Source organism: Coffea arabica, chromosome 7c (genome assembly GCF_036785885.1).
Source record: "Coffea arabica cultivar ET-39 chromosome 7c, Coffea Arabica ET-39 HiFi, whole genome shotgun sequence".
NCBI lineage: Eukaryota > Viridiplantae > Streptophyta > Magnoliopsida > Gentianales > Rubiaceae > Coffea > Coffea arabica.
Genome location: NC_092322.1, coordinates 13,574,784 through 13,599,915, shown reverse-complemented (window position 1 = coordinate 13,599,915; position 25,132 = coordinate 13,574,784). Strand labels below are relative to the sequence as shown.

General features: G+C 34.7%; 4 protein-coding genes across 4 annotated transcripts; 3 read left to right on the top strand and 1 right to left on the bottom strand.

Annotated features, from left to right (window-relative positions):
- The first annotated feature begins 358 nt into the window (after window positions 1–358).
- On the top strand, window positions 359–3,205 carry LOC113699155 (probable mediator of RNA polymerase II transcription subunit 26c). The gene is made up of 9 exons (XM_027219297.2): window positions 359–1,158; window positions 1,246–1,314; window positions 1,429–1,514; window positions 1,607–1,677; window positions 1,816–1,877; window positions 1,966–1,999; window positions 2,138–2,265; window positions 2,700–2,784; window positions 2,932–3,205. Exons 1-9 carry the CDS (start codon window positions 706–708, stop codon window positions 3,039–3,041), a joined length of 1,098 nt encoding a protein of 365 aa, XP_027075098.1. The 5' UTR covers window positions 359–705; the 3' UTR covers window positions 3,042–3,205.
- Window positions 3,206–8,406: 5,201 nt separating this feature from the next.
- LOC113700128 (probable mannitol dehydrogenase) lies at window positions 8,407–13,219 on the top strand. Its single transcript, XM_027220615.2, has 5 exons — window positions 8,407–8,586; window positions 9,393–9,506; window positions 10,774–11,287; window positions 11,933–12,086; window positions 12,808–13,219. Exons 1-5 carry the CDS (start codon window positions 8,489–8,491, stop codon window positions 13,008–13,010), a joined length of 1,083 nt encoding a protein of 360 aa, XP_027076416.1. The 5' UTR covers window positions 8,407–8,488; the 3' UTR covers window positions 13,011–13,219.
- Window positions 13,220–17,119: 3,900 nt separating this feature from the next.
- Window positions 17,120–19,798, top strand: LOC140010556 (receptor-like protein EIX2). The gene has a single exon (XM_072057845.1). It carries the CDS (start codon window positions 17,120–17,122, stop codon window positions 19,796–19,798), a length of 2,679 nt encoding a protein of 892 aa, XP_071913946.1.
- Window positions 19,799–21,583: 1,785 nt separating this feature from the next.
- LOC113699588 (citrate-binding protein-like) lies at window positions 21,584–22,530 on the bottom strand. The gene is made up of 2 exons (XM_027219961.2): window positions 22,258–22,530; window positions 21,584–22,079 (listed from the first exon to the last, which is right to left on the bottom strand). Exons 1-2 carry the CDS (start codon window positions 22,528–22,530, stop codon window positions 21,690–21,692), a joined length of 663 nt encoding a protein of 220 aa, XP_027075762.1. The 3' UTR covers window positions 21,584–21,689.
- Window positions 22,531–25,132: the final 2,602 nt, after the last annotated feature.

The window sequence follows — 25,132 nt, the reverse complement described above, 5'->3', positions numbered from 1 at the left end:
TTGAGTTATTTTGCGAGTTTGATTCTCAACAAAATAATCGAGTTCATGAAATTTTTTTTAATCTCAAAAACAAAAATACATACATTTTCTCATAAAAAAAACGTAACATCTTTTCCGTTAAAAGGACATATAGAATCGAATAATCCTAATGGCATGAGTTGAATTCCCTTGAAAATCCATATAGTAATAGAAAAAAAATTTTGAATATAATTATTCCATTTTCATATTCTTTTTCTCATAAAAAAAATATTCATTTGGTGAATAATAGCCAGAAACAAGTAGTGCTACTAACTTCAACCAAAATCATACCCAAAAAGAATAAACTAAAATTACAAAATTTAATACTAATCCACTTCTGAAGGGGCCAAAGGAACTTTTCCCCTCGTCCTTTCTTTCTTTCTTTCCTTCTTTGTTTCTTATCACAGCTTTTTCGGGTCTATCAGAAAACCAACAACACCAGATCTGCCCCTTCCCTTTTCCTTTCCCTAAAAATGCCCTCAGATCAGATCGTACTACTGCTGTTTCCGTGTCTCTGCTTCCATACGTCGCCGTTTTGAGGAATCTAAAAACAGGACAGACTCAGATCTGCTAACGTAAATATAATTTTTCGCGTCAGGAAAAACAATTAGCAAATTCCGAATATTTTCTGTGAAGGGAAGGAAAAAAAAGAGAAATTTGAATTTAATTAAAAAAAAAAGTCAAACGATGGATTTGGATGAATTTCGGGTGATATTATCGAAATCGAAAGTGGATGTATGGTCATTGATTGAGGCGGCGATTACGGTGGCGGGGATAGACTACAGCGAGGAGTTGAAGGATCGGCGGGATAAAATCGTCGAGAAGCTTTACTTTCCGAGCTCCTCCGGTCAAGTTTGCCGGAACTGCCACTCGAACGACGTCGGGGACGATTATCTTCAGCCACCGAGCCAGAAGCAGCACCAGCAGCAGCAGGAAAAGGAAAAGGACAAAGAGCAAAATCGGAATCAAAGTCATCGGAGTAGTAGTAGTAATAGTAAGAGTCCGTTGACTCCGGAATCGAGTCATGGAAACGATGAAAATGAAGATGAAGATAATGAGATGGATCCTTACGGAGGATTATTCGACGATGAGCAGACGAAAATTGTCAAAGTTCGAGAACTGCTCGAAGATCCAGACCAGGTTAGCAAATTTTTACTAAATTTTTCCTTATTTTGTTTAGCAATTTTTTGCGCTGCTTTCGCTAACTTTTTGATGAATTTTATGTAGAGTGAAGAAAGTGTGGTTGAGTTATTGCAAACTTTAGTGGATATGGATATTACTTTCACAGCTCTTCAGGTGAATTTCAATTTTTCCCCCATGTTTTAGTTGAATTTCTGTAGATGGTGAAAGTATTATTGTTGCTAATTTTGCGTGAATTTTGGAAATTTGGAATTGTTTTCTTTTATTCAGGAAACTGACATAGGGAGAGTTGTGAGTGGATTCCGGAAACAACATCCTTCTAATGAAGTTCGAAAATTAGCAAAGTTACTCGTCAGGTTTAATCTGCATCATTTTTCTGCAACTTAGAAATTCATTGTATACTTATTATAGTGCTATTGGAAATCTGATTTTCTTTTACTTTTAGCAGAAATTGGAAGGAAACTGTAGATGAATGGGTGAGGTTGAATCAGCCTGATCAAGGATCAGTAGCCCTCATTGGTATTATTCTTGTTGAGTATTTTAAAATTTTTGTAGAAATCAGTGATTGGTAAGATTACTGTGGGAAGTGAGTTGGATTAGAATTTTAGTAAGTAAAGAGGTGTGATTTCTCATTAAAGGTAATTGTGGTCTTGGCAGCTGATGGTGATTCACCTCAACAAAATATTCAACCGAAAACTCAGCAAAATGGTCATCATCAGGTGAAAATGAAGTGTAATTTGATCATTAATCAGTAATGAGGACTAGGAGAATGAGATGGAGGTTCTAAAGTTGTCATATCTTTTGCAGGGTTCTGAATTTGCTTACTCTCCAAACCCACGAAGTAAGAATAGAATTAGATCTTGCTACTCTATGTTAGACTTGATGAACAGTAGTAATGCTGATTTCTATTATATTTGTCATATTTTGAATAGTAGTAATTCCGATTTCCCTTTTTTTTTTTTTTTGCTGATTTTATTAGATGGGGGTTCTAGTTCAGAAAAGAATTACTCCGAACCACAGACAAAGCCAAAACCGGCTCCTCCCAGAGAAGCCTCATCAAGACCACCACAATCAGTTCACAAATCTGCTTCTGCCCCTCCTCCGAGTGTACTTAGCTTAAACTTTTATATAAATGTCTTTACAAGTGAAATGGTACATGTACATTGCATTTGCTTGGGTTACAGTATTCAAAATTAAGTGATTCTGGTACAGCTTATGCATAGAGATTCTGTTTACACGGTTAGATTAGGTCGTAAATAACTAATGTCTAATGGTTGACATGGGTAAACTCAAGTGAATACCTGGATAGGTTTAAGTTTGTAGATCTAAGAGACTAGGTGAATGAACATATTTGTATTTTGGCATTACTGTGCTTTTGAGGGATGGCATTTTGCATCTCAGTAAAAAAGTGTTGTTGACTTGTAGTTACAGATGTGGCTTTTTAGTCAAGGTTCGGTTTGTCCCAAAAAAGAAGTGAGAACTGGAAAAGATGTGTGTAATGCTTGAAAGATGGTGTTAATTACTGTAATGGGATTGTGCAGAGATCAAAGGAACCAACCATAGATCTTGAAAAGCTAAATTCAGCAAGAAGGCGGCTGCATGAGAACTACCAAGAAGCTGAAAATGGTCTGGTTTTTGCACTTTGAATCTGTTACCGCTAGTAGTAATATACTGGTGCTGATAATAGTAGTGTTGAATACTTCTCTCTGGGTTTTGGTTGCTTTCGTACTGATTGGCTTTCGCCTTTTGTGTTGTGTTTTTGCTTTTGTGAAGCCAAAAAGCAAAGGACAATACAAGTGATGGATATCCATGAGTTGCCAAAGCCAAAGAATGCCTTCTTTGGCAAGAACAAAGGCGGCTTTCAGGGGAGGCATCATCGCTGATTTGTCAGTTAATGTTGGAACAAGAAATTGCGAGACCTCCTCCCGCTTCCTCCTGTTGTTGTGAAATCTAATGGGGTTTTGCCAAAAAGTGGCTAAATCCGTTCTGCATTTTTATCACCACTAAACCAAGACAATAATATTTTTGATTACCACTATTAATCTTATTTACTATCTTGGTATATAACTAAAGAGTAATGGCATGATGGAACTATTTGCAGCCCCCACAGGGTGCTTCTTGCTCTCTAAATCCGTGCATAAATTTTTATTATTTACAAAAACAAAGGAAAAGCTATGACTATTTTTCTAACTATTCTTTTGATTTTTCGTGGTTTTGAAAACATTATTGTTTTTGAAGTTTGGCAAATTAAATTAACTCCTTTTGATATTTTTTTTCTTCAAAAAAAGTTATTTTTTTTATCGGCTATTCCACCACTATACGCTCCCTCTGTTCCAAGTTATTTGTGACATTTTAGGATTTTTAACTTTTTTTTTAAGAGTAGAGGTTTGACGGTGATATTAATGAATTTGTTTTTAAATTTACACTCAAAATTGAATCTAGCTTGAAATATAGATAAAGGTGGAGATAACATTAATTGGAAGAAGAAATTAAAAGTGGTAAGATCTAAAAAATGGAAAGTATGACATATTTGAAGGGTGTATCAGTTTTCCCGTTACGGTGTTCTCAGATGGATGGTTAGGAAATTTTAAAGTTAGTTTATTTTGGAAAGAACAGCGAAAGACGCTGTTTATATTATTGCATCTAGTGAATCAATTGCCAAAATATGTTTCCTCTCTGTACAAAAAAAATTAATAAAATTGCAATACATTTACTGCCTAATTGGTCGGTAATTGTTCCAAGTAGTTATTATATTTGTTAATGTACATTGGCAGATTGGGAGTTCAATCTCATCCTCGAAGGCAATTCCTCAGCCTACTCATTGCTTTGTTCAATTTCTTCCTTTTTCTTCTCCAACTTCTCTTGCTGAAGATTCTGCAAAGTATTTAAAAAAAAAAAAAGAAAATTATATTTCACTCTCTCTTACCAAACTAAACATAATTTTACATTTTTATCATTATTGTTTTTTTTTTTTTTTGTTCGGAAGGAAACTCCAAATCTAGTACAAGAAAAACTAGTAGTTGGGTTGGGTCTCGTATTTTTTTAAACTATTTTTTTTGCAGCATCATAAAAATCAACTTAATATTGCCTTTTAATATGCTCACCCATTTTTCGCTAGCTCGAAAGTTTTTTTTTATCACTAAGAAGCTGAATAAAAAAAAAAATTCGGATAATCACTTCAAAAAAAGTTATTGGCTACAATTTATGTATAATTATGACTCCTTTTTTTTTTTTTTGGACATTTTAAAGATTTGAATGATGCATAAATAAAAAACTATGGTTAAAGAATCGTTATCATAAGCATCACTGACTATTTTTTGTTTTAAAGTTGACTATAAAATGTTGAAAATAATTTCGAATAAGAAATATAAGAGGTTGTTGAATCCTACTATTTACTTGTACCAATAAATCCAAGTCCATGAGAAAATATTTGATATCATTGCACTTCAAATAAACTTTCCCAAACATGTCTAAAAAATATATATAAAAAAATAGAAAGAAAGAAATGCTTGGATTCATTCACATGTTAGAGTGATTTTTCAAAAAGATTTAGAACTAGCACAAAGTTGAATGCCTAAGAATGAATTTTTTTTTCTTTCTTTTAACTAATAAATAATAAAAAGTGGATAACACCACTGTAATGAATTTCCTAATTTCACATTTCATGTTCTTTTCATCAACAGGATTCAAATGAAAAATAGAGCCTCTGAAAATATAAATTACTAAAATTTCACCCCCTTTTATAATTGCGAAATGGCCATTTGCACTGCTAAAGTTTCGCCAGTTTGAAGTTAACTACCTAAAATATCAAATTTTTGCAAATTAGTACCTTCTACTGTCAAGTTATAGCACAGTACAGTACTCTGAGCGGTTGAAAATCTATCAATTTTGATAGCTACCTCCGAATGAAATGACTCTTGCTACCTTTACATGATTTCAAATTTATCTCAAATAATATTTCGTTTGCATCGTAAACACATTTTCTAATTTACCTTTTTATATTCCCAACTACTTTTTATCTCATGTACATCACATCACAAAAAGTACTACAGTAATTATTTCAAATAATATTCTATCCAAACACACTCAGTCTGTATTTTAGTTAACCGGTGTAAATTAACAGTAATGCAGTTCTTTTACTGAAAATCATTTTAAAACATCATCAATTTTCAAGCAATAGCAATGTGTGGTTTAGCATAATTATGATTCTTAAATATGACAATCAAATAATTTAGGGGGCAAAGTAAAAAAAATGTTGTTAGTTTATGGATGCATAATACTGTTGGGATACAAAATATTATTTAAAATAATTACAATAATATTTATTATGATATAATATAAGTAAAATTAAAATATTATTGAAAGTATAAATAAAGTGTTTAAAAAATGTGTTTATAATATGGATGCAATTAACATCAAACATATCTGTACCACATATAAAATTCTAAATGGGCTCTTTGTCACAATATAAAACTTGATCCAGGAGGGCAAAAGTTCGAGCCAAGTAAAATGCATCGAATCTCCAATCCATGCTCTGTGAACAGTATGTGGATAGACAGTGAGTGTTATGGCTCGTAAATCGTTTGGGTTAATTCTACTTTACACCCTTCAATTATAGCTAAATTTTCACTTTGGTCCTCAATTTTTAAAGTGAGATACTTAAATCTATAAACTGTAGCACCTATCCAGCCACTAAAGCGTAAACCTAGTCCACTTTAACCTCTGAATTATAAAATAGTCACACTTTTGTCCATAAAGTATACCCATATAAGTATAAAACCAGACCAGACCCGATCTTGCTTAAGTAAAACAAATTTTGTAGTTTAGGAACTAAAATGTTCCATTTTAAAGTTTAGAAACTAAGGGTACGTTTGATAAAATTGAAATCTGAAATTTGAAATTTGAATTCATTAAATTATTAAGTATTAAATCTAATACATTTGAGTGCCTATCACATTCAGTAATAAGTGAACAGTTTATCACTTAATTTTGGGAGAAAGTTTTGCTTAAAAAATTCAGTGCCATTGAATTAATTTAGATGTTCAATTTTTGGTTATCAAACGATTTGAATATATTAAAATCTAAATCTATTAAATTTAAGTGGTGAATTGAGTTATCAAACCAGGCCTAAGACAAAATTTAGGTATAGTTGATGGGTACAAACTGAAATTAACCCAAAAAATTTCGACATGCAATTGATGGGGCCGTCAAAATATGGTGGAATTGATGTGTCATCCAACCAACTTCATTTATGCGTATAAGCTAAAATTTCTTGTCCATAAAGGGCCATTGAAATTCCACTCTTTCCTCCGTCAATGTTAGTACTAGTTTTTAGTGGCAAATTTGTTGGGCTTAGAAATAAGTGACCGATCTTGCTGCAATCAGTACATTACATGAAGCCATTTATGATTTGTATTGAGCATTAATAATTCATTTTTACATTGATTGTGAATATATTAGCGAAACAGATGTGATATATATTCCAACCTTTTTAAAATAGTAATTTGATAGTGGCGTCAGTGGAATTTTTCCTAGAGTTAATGTGAAAGATTCAAATTTGAAATTTGATTTTAGTATGAAATATAAATAAAAAATAATGATAACATTGAAAAAGGAGATCAAAAGTAATTTTGATTTTGATAAAATGATAAATATTTTGAGACATTCAAAAATAAAAAGTATGATACTTTTAACGGGATGGAGGGATTACTACTTTTTTTTTGAAAAAAAAAATTGATTAAGCCAATTCTAATATATATTTAGGCACTTCTCTATTACTCTTATCTCCAATTATGTATTCATTTATTTTTTAGCATTCTAATCTCTCTCTACATCCTTTCCACCCCAACGACTAAGTATAGGATTCAATATATTCATTTACTTACAATTATTTTATTTTAATTAAAATTATTTGGATTCATTTGTTTGTATCTTTTTATTTTTATTTTGATGAATGGATCAACATACTTAAAAATTAAATCAATTATGCTTGCCTTGTCACTCAATTTATAGCAAACATTTGTATAATACAAATTAGGTAAAAAAAACCTGAGAAAAATCATTACAATTAATCAAACAACTAAATTTGGTCAACAGTGTGATACAATGTAGGTAAAAAATCATGAGAAAATTTGTTACAATTATTCACCAGCTGAGTTATTGGAGTTTCTAAAAGGTTTCTAATACTCTAACAATATGACACATATCACATCTTAATATTTTTACTTTATTTTATTCTCTAACAAACAACTAAATCCCAAGATTTTATTCAGAGTTTCTAAATCCCCAAATTTAATGTAGGATTAAACTAACTTATCAAAAAGCACTATGTGATTTGAACCTAGGATCTCTATGTACCGGGGCTTCAACATAAGACCTCTAAGTGAGGCTTCAACATTTTTCTTTTTTGGTTTAACGCTGAGATTTCAACTTTAGCCATTAGAATCATGATATTTTTGACAAATTATAAACGGAGTAACAAATCAAGACCCAACTCTGGTACCATGATAAACTATTTATTAGTTTTTTTTACATGATAAATAGCGGATGTATGTCAAAATGTTTTTATTAACAGTAGTTTATGATAAAAGTAAATAAATGTTTTAACATATTGATAAGGGAAAATACATAACCACTTTATGCTTGTCTACATAGTTTCCTTTGGGTTGAAAAATGAACTAAATTATTTGATACTTGAAATAATAAGTTTGATAAAATTTGAAGTTCAGATTAAATTTGGTGTTATTAGCATAAAATTGAAACTGACAAGTAAAAAGTTGAACCTGCTTTGCTTAATAAAAAAAAAAAAATCGTTGAAATTCTGTTTGATAGAAAAAACAGGTAAGTTTGAACACAATTTCAAGTTTGCTAAAATAATCAAACATACTTAACACATGCCTGTTTAGTATGATTAGACACGTTCATAACTTCAATTTGCGTGCAAGTATTTGTCTTCAGCAAAAAAACATAAATGAAATAAAATAGTACGTAGTATGGTTGGATTATTCCATATTAATAGTAAAAGGATGCATATTACAGCTAATAGATAAACTTTCTCTAGGTTCAAAATTCAATTGGAGGAGCCTCTTCTTAAAAAGGCAAAAAAAAAAAATCCATCCTAATATTGGCAGTGCTGACAGAGTTGCAGTAGCTGAGGTCCTTTAAAGATATTAAAGTCTGTTTCCAACAACCGTCCGTGTGGCCGCATTTCGCTCTGAATGGACTCCTGCTCTGCTATATAGTGCGTTACAGTATTTTGTTTTCTTACAACGCGGACACACAGAGCAGAAACATAGTACAGTGCTGCATCAGAGACATAGAAAACAAGACAATGGCGAAAACACCAGAAACTGAGCACCCTCAAAAGGCTTTTGGCTGGGCTGCAAGAGATGCTTCTGGAAGTCTCTCTCCCTTCAATTTTTCTCGCAGGTTCATGCAAAGCAATTTTTACATGCGTTTGCGATGATGTTTAATGCATTTATTTAATCATATGTAGGCTAATCAGAATGTTATTTATACACATTTTCTCTCAGCAAGGTCAGTTCCCTTTTGTTCCTTTTCTTTGTTACTTTGGTGATGGGGTGATTCTTAAGATTGAACTTTACGAAATGAACTCCAGAAGGGCTTCCTCTATTTTGCATGTCAGGTTTTGCGCCGAAGTTTTTTTAAATTTTTTTCTTTTGTTAATTGTATTTTTTATTGACACTCTTATTTTTTATATGATAGGATGATGAGGTATGAAATTGATTTATATTTGTACAGATGTAAAGGTGTCATTTCTGGGGGGTGGTTCAAGTGTTTTGACCTTTTTTTTTTTTTTCTTGTTTTTGTCCTTTTCTGTTGATTTTCTTGAACAGAATTTGTGGGGTTTGATTAGAAGGTTGTCAATAAGTAGTTCTGAAAAATCAATTTGTTATTTTTGTGGTTTCTGACCAGTAAGCAGTGTCTATGTCACTTCTCTTAGTTCCTCCTCCTAGTAAAACGAATATAGTAGTTGAAGCCTAAACTTGATGTTCTGTCATTGACTCCGGCAGTGCTGGATGTTGACGGAAACTATGCATTTAAGTGTGCTATGTTGTGGGGCTAGGTAGCTTCAAATATTGGTTTCTATGGACCTTTTCTTGATGTAACAGTGCAAATGCTTCATAGATATTAGGTTATGGTGTCATTCTCATGTCAGTTTGTATATCTTGTTTGGTATTGTAAGTTGACAATCCTGTCTCCCTGATTGGCAGAGAACTTGGTTCTGAAGACGTGCTGATCAAAATTCTTTACTGTGGAGTATGCCACTCTGACTTGCATGCTGCAAAAAATGAATGGGGGTTCACAAATTACCCAATTGTACCAGGGTATGATAGTTATCTCCAATCTGGTGTCTAACAATGCTTGCACATTGCTTATTATCAAAGAGGTTCTTGCATTTGTCCTGCTATATTAGTAATGTAGGGGGTGTTATAATTGTGGCTCCTTTTCCTGTCATCTTTTATGATACTCCGTCATAATATGCCAAGCTTTGATGGTTTTTATTTTATTCTTTTTGCCTTCGGGGACGCCATAAATAGAAGATTCCTGCTGAGGAGTGTCTTACAGTTCAGCCTAATTACTACTGTGTTTAATTGTTCAAGTCATTTGAGTTGTTTCATTTGCTACAAAGTGGATAATTCATTTCTTGCTGGAACTTCATCAATTTAAATAAGTTATATGAAGGCACTCATATGCCTGCCCCGTGAGGACTCATTTCAGTCACTGCTGTATTTGAATGGTGAAGGCAGCACAGGGCTAAGGAGTATAATTTCAAGCTGTTTTTCATGCTGTACATGTTTCTTCAATTGTGGCTTCAAGACCTGTATTCCATCCAATATGCTCTTGAGTTGTATCCTTGGTTACCTTCATTTGTTGCTTGTCAGTAACTTATGGAGGCTCAATCTCGTTTTGCATTCATTTATGCTAAATGCATCAAAGCTACTGTGATCTATGTATGAAATGCGGCGTTGTTCTACAACTACCTGGACTTTGACAAATGCATTAGGTCCAAATGGGATTGCCATTGTTTGGAAGCAACCGTTGGTGGTTAGAATTCCCGTGCATTTGTCAGTTGTCATCTACATTCTCCAAGCTTCATAACCTATGCTTTTCCTCTTTGTAGCTGGATTTTTTTCAGCTGCTTACATAAAACAGTAAAACATAACCACACATCTCTCCAGGCCCGGGGGTTTACTTCTCTAATGTACTTGTGCATTCATGAAAATCCACTTAGCCATTAGATTACTGGCTTGATTCTCAGTGAATTTGTAAGCATAGTTGAATGTACTATGGTAACTTGACCTATTGGGAAAAAATATTGAAAAAAAAAAAAAAAAAGAAGAAGAAAAACAAGGTCTGACAGTGTACTTCTTCCCTTTCTTTCTGGGGTGAGCAAACATGAAGGATGTGGAAATTCAGCCTTTTAACTGCTTGAAGAGAACAAAGCATCTTGTCTTGGTGTCAAGGTCTCCACAATAGTCTTACATTGGAAATTTTATTAATCATAAATGATTGTGATTTAAAAAAAATCTCACCAGTGTGTCTCCATGATAACAATATTTCAACTGAAATTCAATATATATATTTATGCAGACATGAAATTGTTGGTCTTGTCACCAAGACTGGGAGCAGTGTCCAGAAATTCCAAGTTGGTGATCAAGTTGGAGTTGGGGTGATTGTAGGTTCCTGCAAGACATGTGACATCTGCCAACAAGACTTGGAGAATTACTGTCCTAAAGTGATATCAACCTACAACTCAAAAGATCAAGATGGCACAAAGACATATGGAGGTTATTCAGATATTGTGGTGGTTGACCAACGCTTTGTGCTTCGATTTCCTGATAACTTACCTGCTGATGCTGGGGCACCTCTTCTGTGTGCTGGGATCACTGTCTACAGCCCAATGAAATACTATGGAATGACTGAGCCTGGCAAGCATTTGGGTGTTGCTGGGCTTGGTGGTCTTGGACATGTCGCTGTGAAACTTGGAAAAGCTTTTGGGCTTAAGGTTACTGTCATAAGTACCTCCCCAAAGAAGGAGGTAGAGGCCATTGACAGGCTTGGTGCTGATTCTTTCCTCCTCAGCTCTGATCCAGAAAAGTTTAAGGTATGACTAAAAGTAACAATGGGGAGAGTGGCAATCTTCACACCTGAACATTGAATTTGTAGAGTTACTTGTCATGCAGAACTTCACTAGCTGCAATAGATATAAAGCCTGCTAAGTAATTCATTTAAATGCATTTACCTTGGCTAATTCGTTAATGATGGATGGAATTGTTACAATAAGCCTCCATGTTGGGCAACACAGTCATACTCATGCAAACTACTCCCATGTGGCAATAAGCTTATTATACTTTTGGCTGCCAAAATTAATGGTTCTAGGTCCCTTGTTTTATAAAGTGAACTTCCTTTTAAACTATGTTGGCTATTGACTAGTAGCTTTTTGTACAGGCTAGGTTATATTTTTTGTACATGCTAGGTCGATTGGCTATGGCTTATTATATTTTTGGCTGCCAATGTTTGAGTAATAGTTTTAAGTTCTTTGTTTTTGAAGGTGAACTTCCGTTTAGACTATATTGACTATGTCGATTTGCAGTGGTCTTTACTACGCTGGACATATTTTTGTATCATGTACTTGATATTTGTAATACATGTGGACGGTTTTGAATTGGCCAATTAGCTGCTCTATATTGGGGGTAAGAGGTTTAGTTTATGTCTGTGGTTCTAAATTTCCAATTTCTGCTTCCTGCAGGCTGCTATAGGTTCAATGGATTACATCATTGACACCATTGCTGCTGTTCACCCTTTGGCTCCATTGGTTAGCTTGCTGAAGATCAATGGAAAGCTTATTACTGTTGGCCTGCCTGATAAGCCCCTAGAGCTGCCCATCTTCCCTTTAGTTCTGGGTAAGTCGGATAATCATTTAAGTCACCTTCCATTGTAAAGAACATGACATGGATATTCCTGTCATTGACAGTTCTAGCACTGGATTTGCTTTCCCTATAGTTTTTGAAAGACTTGAGTATGTTTCTAATGCATTCAAATTTGGTTCTCAGCCAAATGACAGTGAAGATAGCATGGGAATTCCCAGTATTAACTTGATCAGAAACTTTCTTTGTCACATTTTTAGGTTGTGAAGTCTGTTGGCTTCCCTTTGTCGGCCTTCCAATAAATTTTAGGCTTGTTGAGTGTTCTGTTCAGTTAACACTGGATGCTGATTTAAGGACGAAACTTTAAGTCAATGTAGTTGCACTTGTAATGTGCATGAACACATTTTCCTGAAATCCTAATTCTGTTATGTATGACATGTGACATGCGTTACAACTATCAAAAATCTCATGAAGCTTAGTTGCAATTTCCCATACAATATAGTGATATATGCCTTTCACACCGAGTACTTTTTTGCGATTTCCCAGAAATCTGATGTGATTTTTAATGTCTTATTGAGTTGGCGGGCACACAGTTTCTGTTTAGATGGTTCATAAACACAACTGTAGAAATAAAATATTAATAGAACAGTCTGCCTCAGTGATATATGATATATGACTTGTTCAACTGCAATCTTTTAAGACTGATACGGTCATAGCAGCCTCATCTTATGTATTATCAACTTCAATGCTTTTACAGGAAGGAAACTTGTCGGGGGAAGTGAGATTGGAGGCATGAAAGAGACACAGGAGATGCTGGAATTTTGTGCAAAGCACAACATTGCTGCTGACATTGAACTTATCCGCATGGATCAAATTAACTCAGCAATGGAACGGCTCGCCAAGTCTGACGTCAGGTATCGATTCGTGGTTGATGTGGCGAATTCTCTGGCCAGTCCCTAAGTGACTGATAAATTGCTATAAGGCCTCTGTTGTTGCTGTGTATTGGAACTCTCTTGGTTTGAAGTGGTAGTTCGAACTTGATGTCAAAGGGGAAACAAATGAATTCCCTCCAATGGAAATGCTCCCATTTGCTCTTGAATCTGATGTCAATAACAGTTGCATAAAAAAATAATAATAATTGGAAAGACCGCCTGGCTTGGCTTCCCCTATCGTTTCTGCATTCTTTATTTGGCAACTTTAAATTGAATTGGCAGAGAGGGATGGTAGATTTTGTTGGTTTATATGTCTAAGGCAACGAGGTTAAGCTTTAACAGGATCAGAATCCAGTTGCTGGGATCAAATACAGCAGCATTCCTCTTTTGTTTCTTATTAACTTTCCAAAAGGTAACAGATAGATGTGGCTCATAAGCATTAGTACAGAGTCATTGCCAGCCTTCATAAAATATGAAGGAACTCTATACGCAGTTTCTGTGAATGCTACTGGAAAGTTCAATCCTGAAGCAAATTCTTTATGTACTTCACAAGTGCCAGAGAAAAATTTATTGCAAATTACATAGTTATAAGAGTTAGAACACTTGCAAAATATTGAGCCAAAAGAAATATTGACAAATTTGGGACGGCAGAGGATTACAACTAGTAGAGTTTTTCTCTATTCCTCTCCATCATCGTTATAAGTATAACTAAGTGGCCACGGGGATAGCCCAGCCCTAAAATGGGGTGGGGGCGGGACAATATACACCTGCCTTATCTCTCGTCCCGTCCCTCGTATAGAAAAAAAATTATATATATATATATTTAAATTTATGGATGTATATATGCACACAATATAATGATTTAGTTATAATCCAATTCTTTATATTTAACAATATAATTAATAACATAATTGTGAACATATAATTGTGACTTGATCCTATTACATCTTAATTGGATGTTTTAATATCATTTTTATGGTATTGGTGGTTGCTAATTTTCTATTTGTTATTAGTATTTGCAATTCGTTAAATGGTCTAAAATTGTGTACTTGAGTATGTCTTTATTGAATATTTTGACATAAAATGAACGATAAAATTGTCCCGTACATAAATAGATTGTTAAATATGGTACATTGGTTTCTTCCCTAGCAGGAGACCGCGGGAGAAAAGTTGACAGAGTACGATTAACTTCTGGATTTGATATCATTGCTTATATACCCGGTATTGGTCATAATTTACAAGAACATTCTGTAGTCTTAGTAAGAGGGGGAAGGGTTAAGGATTTACCCGGTGTGAGATATCACATTGTTCGAGGAACCCTAGATGATGTCGGAGTAAAGGATCGTCAACAAGGGCGTTCTAGTGCGTTGTAGATTCTTATCCAAGACTTGTATCATTTGATGGTGTCATGTGAATCGCCAGAAACATGTGAAGTGTATGGCTAACCCAATAACGAAAGTTTCGTAAGGGGATTGGAGCAAGCTACCGTGAGACAAAAATTCTTCTTTTTAAAGAGATTCGATTCAAGAGGTGAGGACAGGGTGGAAGATAGAAGGCAGGGGATCGGGGGAGTTATTTGGAGAGTTATTTGACAATCACCTGCACCCGTTCCCGCCCCAACCTTGCTCCATTGTCACCGTTAGTTATAACGCCCTTAATGCTGGTCTTTAAAGAGACTTTTCCTGTCATTCCCGTCACGTTTGATTTGGATCCCTCGTTGTTTCCATTTCCTCGAAATAAAAAAGAAGATAGTAAAAGAATGTTTTATGATTGAGATGCTTATGGTACAAAGACGGACATCGGTTTGCTTAATTTAATAAACTTGGCATGACCGGCTGACTTGCATGGTCCTAGAGATAGTAAACGGGTTTCCGCCGATGGGTGGGTGGAATTTGCGCCGAACTTTCTACAAAGGTCATGCAATCAATCAATATGGGTGGGACTAAAATAAGTTATGGCTATTTTGATACGGTCCAAATATCTAATAAATTTCATTTTACGTTTTCTTGAATTTTGTATTTTTGCTTTCTTTTTTTAAACCTCATTTCTTTTTACTTTATAAAAAGTCTATACTTCGCTTCATTTTTCATGCAATAATTTTTCAAAATAAATATTCTTTTGGTGAATTCCACTTATTCTTTTCCTTGACTTATTGGACCCAAAAAATTAAAACATATACTAATTTGATGGGCTATTGTATGGAAAATCTAAATGAGGTGCGTCTAATCACTAACTCAAAAATTTTTCGTATAAATCCACCAAAAAGGGCGAAAATACTAATTTGATGGGCTATTGTATGGAAAATCTAAGTTTGGGAGTTTAGGATAGAAAAGAGAAGAAGGGAAAACTTAAGTTATAAGAGAAGAGAAGAGAAGGGATTATTGTGTTGTTTGGGAGTTTTGAGAATTAATGGAATAATTTTGGATATAAAAGTCATTAAATATTTGTTCAAGACATTTTTAAGGATAAAATAGGTATTTTGAAAAACTTTCATAAGTTTCTTCCAACTTTCTCTTCATTTCTCTCCAATTTGGGAGGAAAACTTTTACTTACTATTGATTCTCTTAAATCCTTCCATTTCTCTTCTTTTCTTTCCTAATAAAAACTAACAAACGAAGGAAATGTTCACTTTCTCTTCTTTTCCCTTCTTTTCTCTTCAAATCATCCACTCCCAAACGAAGCCTAAACGAGGTGCGTCTAATCACTAACTCAAAATTTTTTTGTATAAATCTACCAAAAAGGGCGAAAAATCGCTCTGCCCCACCCCTAGCCTCATTACTCTCCCGCAAGGCACTTGCCTCTATTGCCATTCCTAGGCAGGTTGGTTAGGTGTTTTTTGTGTTTTGGGGTGGGGGTGAGGAGGGTAGGAATGGCAATAGAGCGGGGAAGGACTTCACCCTGCTTCACTTCCTCCACGGGCACCTGTGGGGGGAAAAGTTTATAATTAATAAAAATATATAATTAGTAATTTAGCATAAATGTATAATTAATAATTTAGTATAAATATATTAATATAATTAATCAATAATTTGTATTAATATAAATACATAATTATTAGTATAATTAATAACATATAATTATTTTAAACAGGCAGTGTCCGCCCGCCCCAATTGCCATCTCGCGGGAGTGGGGGTGGGGGGAGGGGGGGGGAGAAAACTCGATGTCAAGGTGGGTTTAGTTATTGGAAGTTGATGTCAGTGGGAAACATACGAATTCCCTTCAATTCGCTCTTGAATTTAATGTCAATAACATTTGCATAAAAGTATTTGGAAAAAGCATCTGGCTTATCCCAATTGTTTCTTCTTTGCCTATCCTCAAATTGTTTTGGTATATATCTGTCCTTTCTTGCATGAACCATCCGGTGAATGATCATTCATGGTGGGTTTCATTGGCTTACATGTCGTCATGCAAATACAAGCTTTAGCAGGTTCAGAATTCCAGTTACCAGGATAACAAGCAGCAGCATTCCTCTTTACGTTATTTTCCCACAAAAAAGAAAAGATAGATGTGGCTCATAAGCATTAGCACACAATCATCACCACACCAGCCTTCATAAAATGTGAAGGAACTCTAAACGCGGTTTTATGTGAATGCTACTGGAAAGTTCAATCCTGACTCAAATTCTTTATGAAGTTTTAACAGCCAAACGAAAATTTATTGCAAATTACATCATCAGAGTTAGGACACTTGCAAAATATTGAGCCAAAAGAAATATTGGCAAATTTGGGTTGGCACGGCAGAGACATTTTTATTCCTCTCGTTTATCGTTATAACAGAGGATACCTCGGCTGTTTCTTTTTCTTTGAAATCAGAAAGAAGACGGTTCACTTTATTTTTTTCGTCATAAAGAAGAAATGTTTATGATTAAGATGCTCATGGTCGTATTGAAGACTGAAGAACCGTGTTTATTTGCCGTGTACTTGTTATGTTGAGTCTGCTTAATTTAATAAACTTGACTTGACCAGCCGACTGGTTTACTCTTACATGGTCCTACTGAAGAGTCTTCTTGTCACAAATAAAAAATTACGCACTATTTCTCTGATTTCACAATTCACAAATAAAGTAGGCCATTAAACGAACCGACATTCTTACTTTCAGCTCGAACACATTGAAGGTTTAGAATTCTGAATTTTGGTCATGGGAACTGTATACTTGATTCTTAAGACTATTGTGGCTGTACTTTCTTGTGTTAAGTCAAGTGCGTTGAGCTCAAGCCAAGGCAATCTAGTTGTTCGTTGCAATCAAAGTGAAAAAAGTGCTTTGGTCAAGTTCAGAGAAGATTGCAGTAATTCAATGGACCGTTTTTCCTCTTGGATTACTGAAGAAGATTGCTGCAACTGGAGAGGTGTGATGTGCAGTAATCAAACTGGTCAATGGCATGTTACAATGCTCGATCTTCGTGGTCATGGTCCAGCTGAAAACTCGCAAGGTGATCAAGTAAGTGATTCTTTACTTGACTTGCCATATTTAAGCTACCTGGACTTGAGTTCTAATAATTTTCTTCAGGGACAGGTTCCTGAATTTATTGGTTCTTTGAAAAATCTAGAGTATCTAAACCTGTCTAATGCCAATTTTCGAGGAATGATTCCTGATCATCTTGGGAACCTTTCCCAGTTGCAATACCTTGATCTAAGTGGTAATGAATATGCTCTTAGAGCAAACAAGCTTGACTGGCTTCATGGTCTCTCCTCCTTGAAAGTACTGGAATTAGGTGGTGTGGATCTTAGTTTGGTTGTTAATTGGCTTGATGCTGTTAACATGCTGCCTTCTTTGGTGAAGTTAGGATTTTTTGCCTGTGAACTCAACACACTTCCCTTGAGACTATCTGCTATAAATTTCACACAGCTTCAGATTCTTGATCTCTCTTTTAACAAATTCAATTCTCCCATGCCATATTGGCTCTTCAATATCAGCCAGAGTCTTAGCGTCATTAATTTTCAAAGAAGTCAGTTGCGAGCTTCCATCCCTGATGCTTTTGAAAGCATGAGTTACCTCACCATGTTTGATCTTTCAGACAACTATCTGGCAGGAGAGTTTCCCAAAACGTTAGGCTTGATCGCAGATGACGACAATAGTACGAGGCCATCGTTGAGAGAATTGTATCTCTCCAATAATCAACTTAAGGGGTCTCTTCCACCAGGCATTGCACAGCTTTCAGAATTAGAAGTCCTGGATCTTGCTTCGAATTCCATGGATGGTGTAATTACTGAAGATTTTCTGAATTTTAGTCACTTGCAAGTATTAGTTTTGTCTTCTAATTCATTTATGGTCAATATCAGCTCAGATTGGACACCTCCTTTTGACCTTGATACCATAGGGTTGCAGTCTTGCCAAATAGGTCCGGATTTTCCCAGATGGCTACAAACACAGAAAGACTTCGTGTCAATTGATATTTCCAGCAATAACATTTCAGGCATTGTGCCTGATTGGTTTTGGAATATCTCAATGAAGGTTGAGTACATGAATCTGTCATCTAACAATCTAGGAGGAAAACTGCCAGATTTTTCATCAAAACTTAATCTTTCTGTACTAGACATGAGCAACAACAGTTTTTTTGGACCCTTGCCTCATTTTTCTTTGAGCATGATGTCCCTAATTCTAGCTGAAAATATGATCACTGGAACCATATCCCCTATATGTGAATCTCTTGTTGTGAATAACTCTTTGAGTTATCTAGATTTATCATTGAATGCCTTGTCTGGATCCATTCCTGACTGCTGGACTCAAGGGAATAACTTGGTTGTTCTGAATTTGGCATACAATAACTTATCTGGCATGATACCAAACTCAGCTGGACATTTAGTTCATCTCAAGGCACTGATCCTTGGTAAAAATGCACTCTCTGGTGAACTTCCTGCATCGTTGAAGTACTTGACAAATTTATATGTCATGGATCTTGGACTCAATTTTCTATCTGGCAAAATACCAGAATGGATTGGGGAAAATATGGGAAATCTGATGATTCTCCAGTTATCATACAACGAATTTGATGGAAACATCCCATTGCAGCTATGCCAACTTAAAGACCTTAAATACTTTAACCTTGCTGGCAATTCTTTATCAGGAAAGATTCCAAGGTGTATCGACAATTTTCTTACCATGGCTATGGTGGAGGCAGACAAATCTTTTATCTATGACCCCTACACAGTATATAGGAAGGCTCTGTTGAACGTATTGATCAGAATGAATCCTGTCAGTTCAAAGTTCATGGTTTTTGATCTTGCACACAATCATTTATCAGGAGATATCCCTGGAGAAATCACCAGCCTTGTTGGCTTGACTTTCTTAAGGTTGTCAAACAACAATCTTACAGGAGAAATTCCACCTGATGTTGGTACAATGAAATTGTTGGAGTATCTTGATCTCTCCAGGAATTCCCTCTCTTGCTCAATTCCGACCAGCATATCTCTTCTTCATTCTCTTGCTCGTTTTAACTTGTCCTATAACAACTTGTCAGGAAAGATTCCCTCTGGCTTCCCAATGGCTTCTCCTGATGCATCATCATTTATTGGCAATCAACACCTTTGTGGGCTTCCCCTCACTGAAGACTGCTCGAAACCTCTCTACAACGATTTTTCTTGCAGGATTGAGAACAAGGGCTTACAAGATGAAGTAAAAAACGATGGTTTTGAAGTAACATCTTTCTATTTTGGTCTGGCAGCTGGATTTGCTGTTAGCTTCTGGGCATTTTGGATCACTTTGCTGCTGTCTAGATCCTGTCGATATGCATACTTCCAATTTTTGGACAAATGGAGCGACAAGATTTATGTGATGATAGCTATTAAGGTTGCCAGATTGAGAAATAAGCTAGCTTGAAAGAGTTGAAGCCTGGAAGCCAAACTAACTTTGCCCGTGTGTTTCTCTTGCAATCTATTCTCTTGGCTCTTGCCAAAAACAAAAATGCTGCACATTGAGCTCTGTCAACCTCTTCTTATGGTAAAGAAGTGCACTGATGCATAACATCAGACATTAGCTAAGTACGCATTTAGACCATCTTTGAATGCATTAGTGCCACGAAATTATCATGAAGATAGACTTGATACAAGTCTTTGAAATATAATGGTGAATTTCGTGTCTTTGAAAATAAGTTGGCTGGATTAAGAAAAAGATAAACGAAACTTGGCATATAAATGCAAGCGGGTCTACAACATCATGGTAGTGATTATCAAAGAGTTACCAAGCAATTTCACATACCTAAAAATGATACATTTTTTGCGGTCTTTCCATCCTTATCTAATCAATGAATTTGAAGTATTGTTTAGCACATGCAAAAGGAATATAAATTTTATGCACTAGCAGTTTACATAAGTTTTTACTCAAGTGGGGTTGTAAGTTCAATGAAATGCTAGCGGAGCATTTTCAAAATTTTCTTTACTGTCAAGTTCAGATTTCAAATCCTGTGTATGATAGTCGAGGATGAAAAGAGAAATTTTGATTTTTAATCTTGACATAAATGTGATATGTTTTTGAGAATATATAATTATAATAGTGTGACGTGAAGCGAATATTTCACTTGGCATGTTTAAAGTAACTTGCCTAACTTCTCATTTTGTGTATAGAGAAAAGAAAATACTGTTTTGACATTTAAAAAAAAAAAAAACATTTACTAACAAGAGATTTCTCTTGGAGAGGAAAATGCCTCGTGCCAAATCAGTGCTGTCAGCCCATTAGGATAATTTTAATTGCATCAATGCCTTGCTATATATGTAGCATATGCAAATGTGATTTTAGAAAACTTGGATGAGCAGTTCGATAAGTGTCGCTAACAATAGAAAACTCTATTAATCGATAAAATTATTTCTTACGTGATAGTTGAAGATTTATTTATACTAGTGGGTTTAGATGCGAGGCATATATTCTCCATTCAAGTTTATAAGCATCTTCTTTACATGTATTACCCATTTAAGCTATAGATTGTGTAAAGAAAACTTTACACTAGTAACTAGTAGTTGATGAAAAATTAATTCTATATTTATTGGCAGACATGGATTAGAAAGTTACTCCGCTAATGGTTACCATCTCAATTTCTCATGGAATAAAATTCTGACTTCAAAACATAGGTAATGCAGCATTCGGAAATTAAAACCCTCTGAAAAATAAAAATGACTTTAATTTTTTTTTTTTTTGGTCTTAATGGTCAATTAAAATATGATAGAAATCAATTAAGATATTTTGGTCAAAGAGTAAACTTTTGTAGTGGGTGGATTAGGTAAATATAAGGATACAAGAATCCAGAATAATTCTGTGATTAGAGAACTTTTTCTCCTTGTCCTCAAATGATGAATTCTTGTTTTCCTTATTAATCTTAATTATACCCCTGAAATGACCTTGACTTTGATTCACCCCAAAAGAAAAAAAAAAAAGGGCAATAGACTCTAGATTTGAAACCACAAATTATTTTTGCGTGTTCATATTCTATTCTGATTGGTTTCAAAGATCAAACCAAAGGCAAACCACGGCTTTAAGACTCCAGAAAAACAGTTCTTATGATAATATTCTTCTCCCTCTAGAGATTTGTGTCATATGCTATTACACAACAAATTTACTCAAAAATATGTTTATATTGACATCAAAGTATATGTGGTAATCCCATTTGGCATAATTTCCTCAAACAACAACACAACAAACAAACACCAATAATGTTTAATCATTAATGAACCACTATATTATTCCGCATTACAAAAGAAAAACCATCTTAAATACAACATTAATCTCTTATTTTTAGAATTTCTATGTCCTTCCATCGTGATTCCATGCGATAAGAATCCTCATTTTGAGCATAAACACCACATTTGAAAGTATGTGAGGTACCTCCACGGCCATCTGCGACAATCTTTAGACAGCCATCAATGAAAACCTTCACTTTTGCAGCTAAAACATCATGAACCACGTTTAGATGAAACCACTTGTCACAGACGCTTGGAACCAGAACAGAATCCGTATAGTAAAAGAGTGAGCCATTGTAAACCCTAAGCATCAGAGTTGTGGCATGAGGAGCAGTTGCCCCGAAAACTTGCATGATGCAGACACCTGATGTCCCCGATGGCACGTAAAAATCCCCTTCAAATTGCCATACACCTGAAGAATAGTCATACCCCTACAAGAATTGGCGAAAATAAAATTCATATTGGTGTCGAATGTTGGAAAGAATTTTAGAGTATCTAAAAATTATATGAATGTTACCTGTTATGTATCCAAACCTACTGGTATGAACAATTTTCTACATTTGAGCATATTTTTGTCAAAGAATGGATAGGCAATAGAATTTTTCATACCTGTATCCCAATCTCGGTTCGAGGTTTTGTATGACTAGTGGGAGTGTGTGGTTTGTCGGTTGAAAAAACCCACAAATAGTGAACTCCATCTACAAACTTGTATCTTTGATCTACAGGCACATCATATGGCTTCTGAATGTGGTAAAACGATGTATTAAAAGGCAAAGAAATGAAGCCCTTGGATGGATCTTTGGGTCCTTCACAGCTGAGGAGTTTGTACAAGAGGAATTGGAGAATGGCAAATTGCAAGAAGGTTGAGGAAAAAGACGTCATCTCTTACCATGAACAAAGTAGTGGACTTCAATGAATACCTGAGAAGGGATTTATAGAAAATTAAACCTACTTAGATTCCTCATATGGTATCATACTATCACGAATTTTTAATTGCTAAGGCCAAGGAAATGACTTTCTCAACTTTTTGATTAGTTTGAACATGAGCCAACGTCACGCAAGTTCAGTAAAACAGCATTGTTTAATATCATAATGCAATCTTGGTACGTACATCTAATCTTTGTACAAGACACAGAAATTTATATCCATAGAAGAGAAAAGTTAAGTTGTGTAAAGGACATATGGACAATACTGATTCTTCGTACACTTTCTAAATAATGATATTCCAACCTATTCAAACATTTGAATTTAATACTTTCTTCAATGACAAGTTGGGAGTTTGAATCTTATTTATATTTATAGAGCACAGAATGTGCCCTAAGTTACATTAACTTCGGGATTTCTCCCTATAGCTAGTTTGCCTCCTGAGCAGGTTGCTTAAGCGAAAGAAAACAAGAAATAAGCAAATGTATAGTATGCATAGCTGTGGCTCTTTTCATAAATCCACAAAAATTGTTTACAATTGACAGATGGCTTAAGGACAATGTTAATTACCTGGTTCTTGAAAGAAAAAATGCATCTATCTCCTTAGCTGTTAGGTGTAAAATATGTGTAGTTAATTACTGCCCGATTGACTTTGAGATTAACAGATGGCTTAGTCTTCACATCAATAAGCTATATGTTACTTGATTATTAGAAGAAAAAAGCGTATCTATCATCTTAGCTGTAAGGATAACGTATATTTACTGCCCAGTTCACTTGTAGACTCTTGCAGATTAATTTGTGAAACAGTATGATTGACCAACCCCAAGATTGAATTGAACCCATAGGCACGTTGTTATATGGAGTGCCGATGATAATTGACGTGCTAATCTCATATCTATCAGTCAGTGCATATGAAAATAGATGTGAATAATGAAACTCGCATATTTGCTACATTTGGCTCGCTTTAACATTGTTCAAACTGTTTTGAAGTAATCTTCATAGGGATATTCTTTGATTTACAATGGAATGAGGTTAGTGCATGATCACACAGGTTTCAACTGCTTTTTTGTACTTTCCTCGTTAGACCATGAAAACTGAAGAATAAACATATTCAATGTGTAGAGTCGGAAATTGTTTCGGTTTTCTTTGTTTTGGGTTTTCCGCTTGATAGCTTATCGAAAAAAAGCCGAAAAGACATACACATAAACAGAGAAAAGAGACCATGGTGGCCATCTTGCTCGTTTTTCTTTCCTTCTTTCTCCGTTACTAAGAAAGAGTCTTAGTATGACGCTAAGATGTAATGGAAAAAGAAAATAAAGGGATTTAGCTCCTCTCCAATAGATTCTTTTTCCATTTTTGACAATGCACATCTAATATATGATATGTGTTTTTATTTATTAAGAAGGGATATAATTATTTTAAATTTGATTAATTTTAACACTTGTTAATAAATGAAGACACGTGTCATTCATCCAGATGTGTACTATGAAAAATGGAGAGAAAGAATCCCCTCGAGGAGCTAAGTTCAAAAATAAAGAAGGAAATAATTCAATGTAATCTGAACATTTGATTGAATATGTAAAATCCACCGACTACAATATTACCTTTGGGAAATAATTTCTTATCTATACTTCACCTTAGCCGTTAATGCAACCCTCCTGGTATATGGCTTCCATGGCACAATATGACAAGAAAAGACAGTGTGTTGAGGATAAATAGGTAAGTCTCTTGAATATTAATAACTAATGCAAGTCATAAAACATATTAGGAAGGCAAGAAAAGCATATTCAAAGCAGAAGCTGATATGATATCCTACTTGATCACTTAAAAAAAAAGGCTTAATATCATCTTTGGCTCTGCTTCTTAGCACTCTTGCTTCCAATCCGAAGTAATACATACTAACCTATGCTTTTAATTGAGGTGATTATTTGGTACTTAAATTAAACCTAGAAAGTTCTTAATTCAAAGGACGAACTCCACATTGCATCCCTGAATTTGTATAATTTTTTCAATTTGCACCATAAATTTTAATTTTAAACAATTTATATGCTAAATTCTTAATTTTGGACACTTTGCAACCTAAATTCTCAAGTTTGTCTTATTTAAATATAGTCAATGACAGCTTTAGCGAAAATTAATGGTATAGAGGACCTAACAAATCAATGATAACGTGTGCTGAAGGCGGTCCAAAGGTAGCAAGGTATCATAACAAAAATAGAACAATACATTATCATTAATTTGCACTATCTTTTATCTTGCTAATTTTGCTAATAAGATTAGTAACTAAAACCATACAAATCAATAATGACGGGCAACAGGTCAAAAAAGTTAGGGATCATAGTTAGAACAAAATGTCACATCGTCATTACATTGTCATGGTTAGGGATAAAGTGTATAATGCAGCAAACAAGAAGAAGACTAGTTTATGATTTTTAAACTAGCTTTATGGAAAAAGGTCAAGTTCTTGCTAACTGCTCTTCACATGATTTTGTAAGTTTCTTACCATTAATCTTAAAAGGTTTTTAGAGCTTTTCTATTTGACTTTTTCTCTTGTTTGACT

Bases quoted from the DNA above. Each gene is read 5' to 3' on its own strand.
- LOC113699155 (XM_027219297.2), top strand. From the start codon at position 706: ATGGATTTGGATGAATTTCGGGTGATATTATCGAAATCGAAAGTGGAT. The intron at 2,000-2,137 runs GTAAGAATAGAA...TGATTTTATTAG, and splicing joins TTACTCTCCAAACCCACGAA to ATGGGGGTTCTAGTTCAGAA. The intron at 2,785-2,931 runs GTCTGGTTTTTG...GCTTTTGTGAAG, and splicing joins CTACCAAGAAGCTGAAAATG to CCAAAAAGCAAAGGACAATA.
- LOC140010556 (XM_072057845.1), top strand. From the start codon at position 17,120: ATGGGAACTGTATACTTGATTCTTAAGACTATTGTGGCTGTACTTTCT.
- LOC113699588 (XM_027219961.2), bottom strand. From the start codon at position 22,530: ATGACGTCTTTTTCCTCAACCTTCTTGCAATTTGCCATTCTCCAATTC. The intron at 22,080-22,257 runs GTATGAAAAATT...CAATTCTTGTAG, and splicing joins GAACCGAGATTGGGATACAG to GGGTATGACTATTCTTCAGG.
- LOC113700128 (XM_027220615.2), top strand. From the start codon at position 8,489: ATGGCGAAAACACCAGAAACTGAGCACCCTCAAAAGGCTTTTGGCTGG. The intron at 8,587-9,392 runs GTTCATGCAAAG...CCTGATTGGCAG, and splicing joins CCCTTCAATTTTTCTCGCAG to AGAACTTGGTTCTGAAGACG. The intron at 12,087-12,807 runs GTAAGTCGGATA...ATGCTTTTACAG, and splicing joins CATCTTCCCTTTAGTTCTGG to GAAGGAAACTTGTCGGGGGA.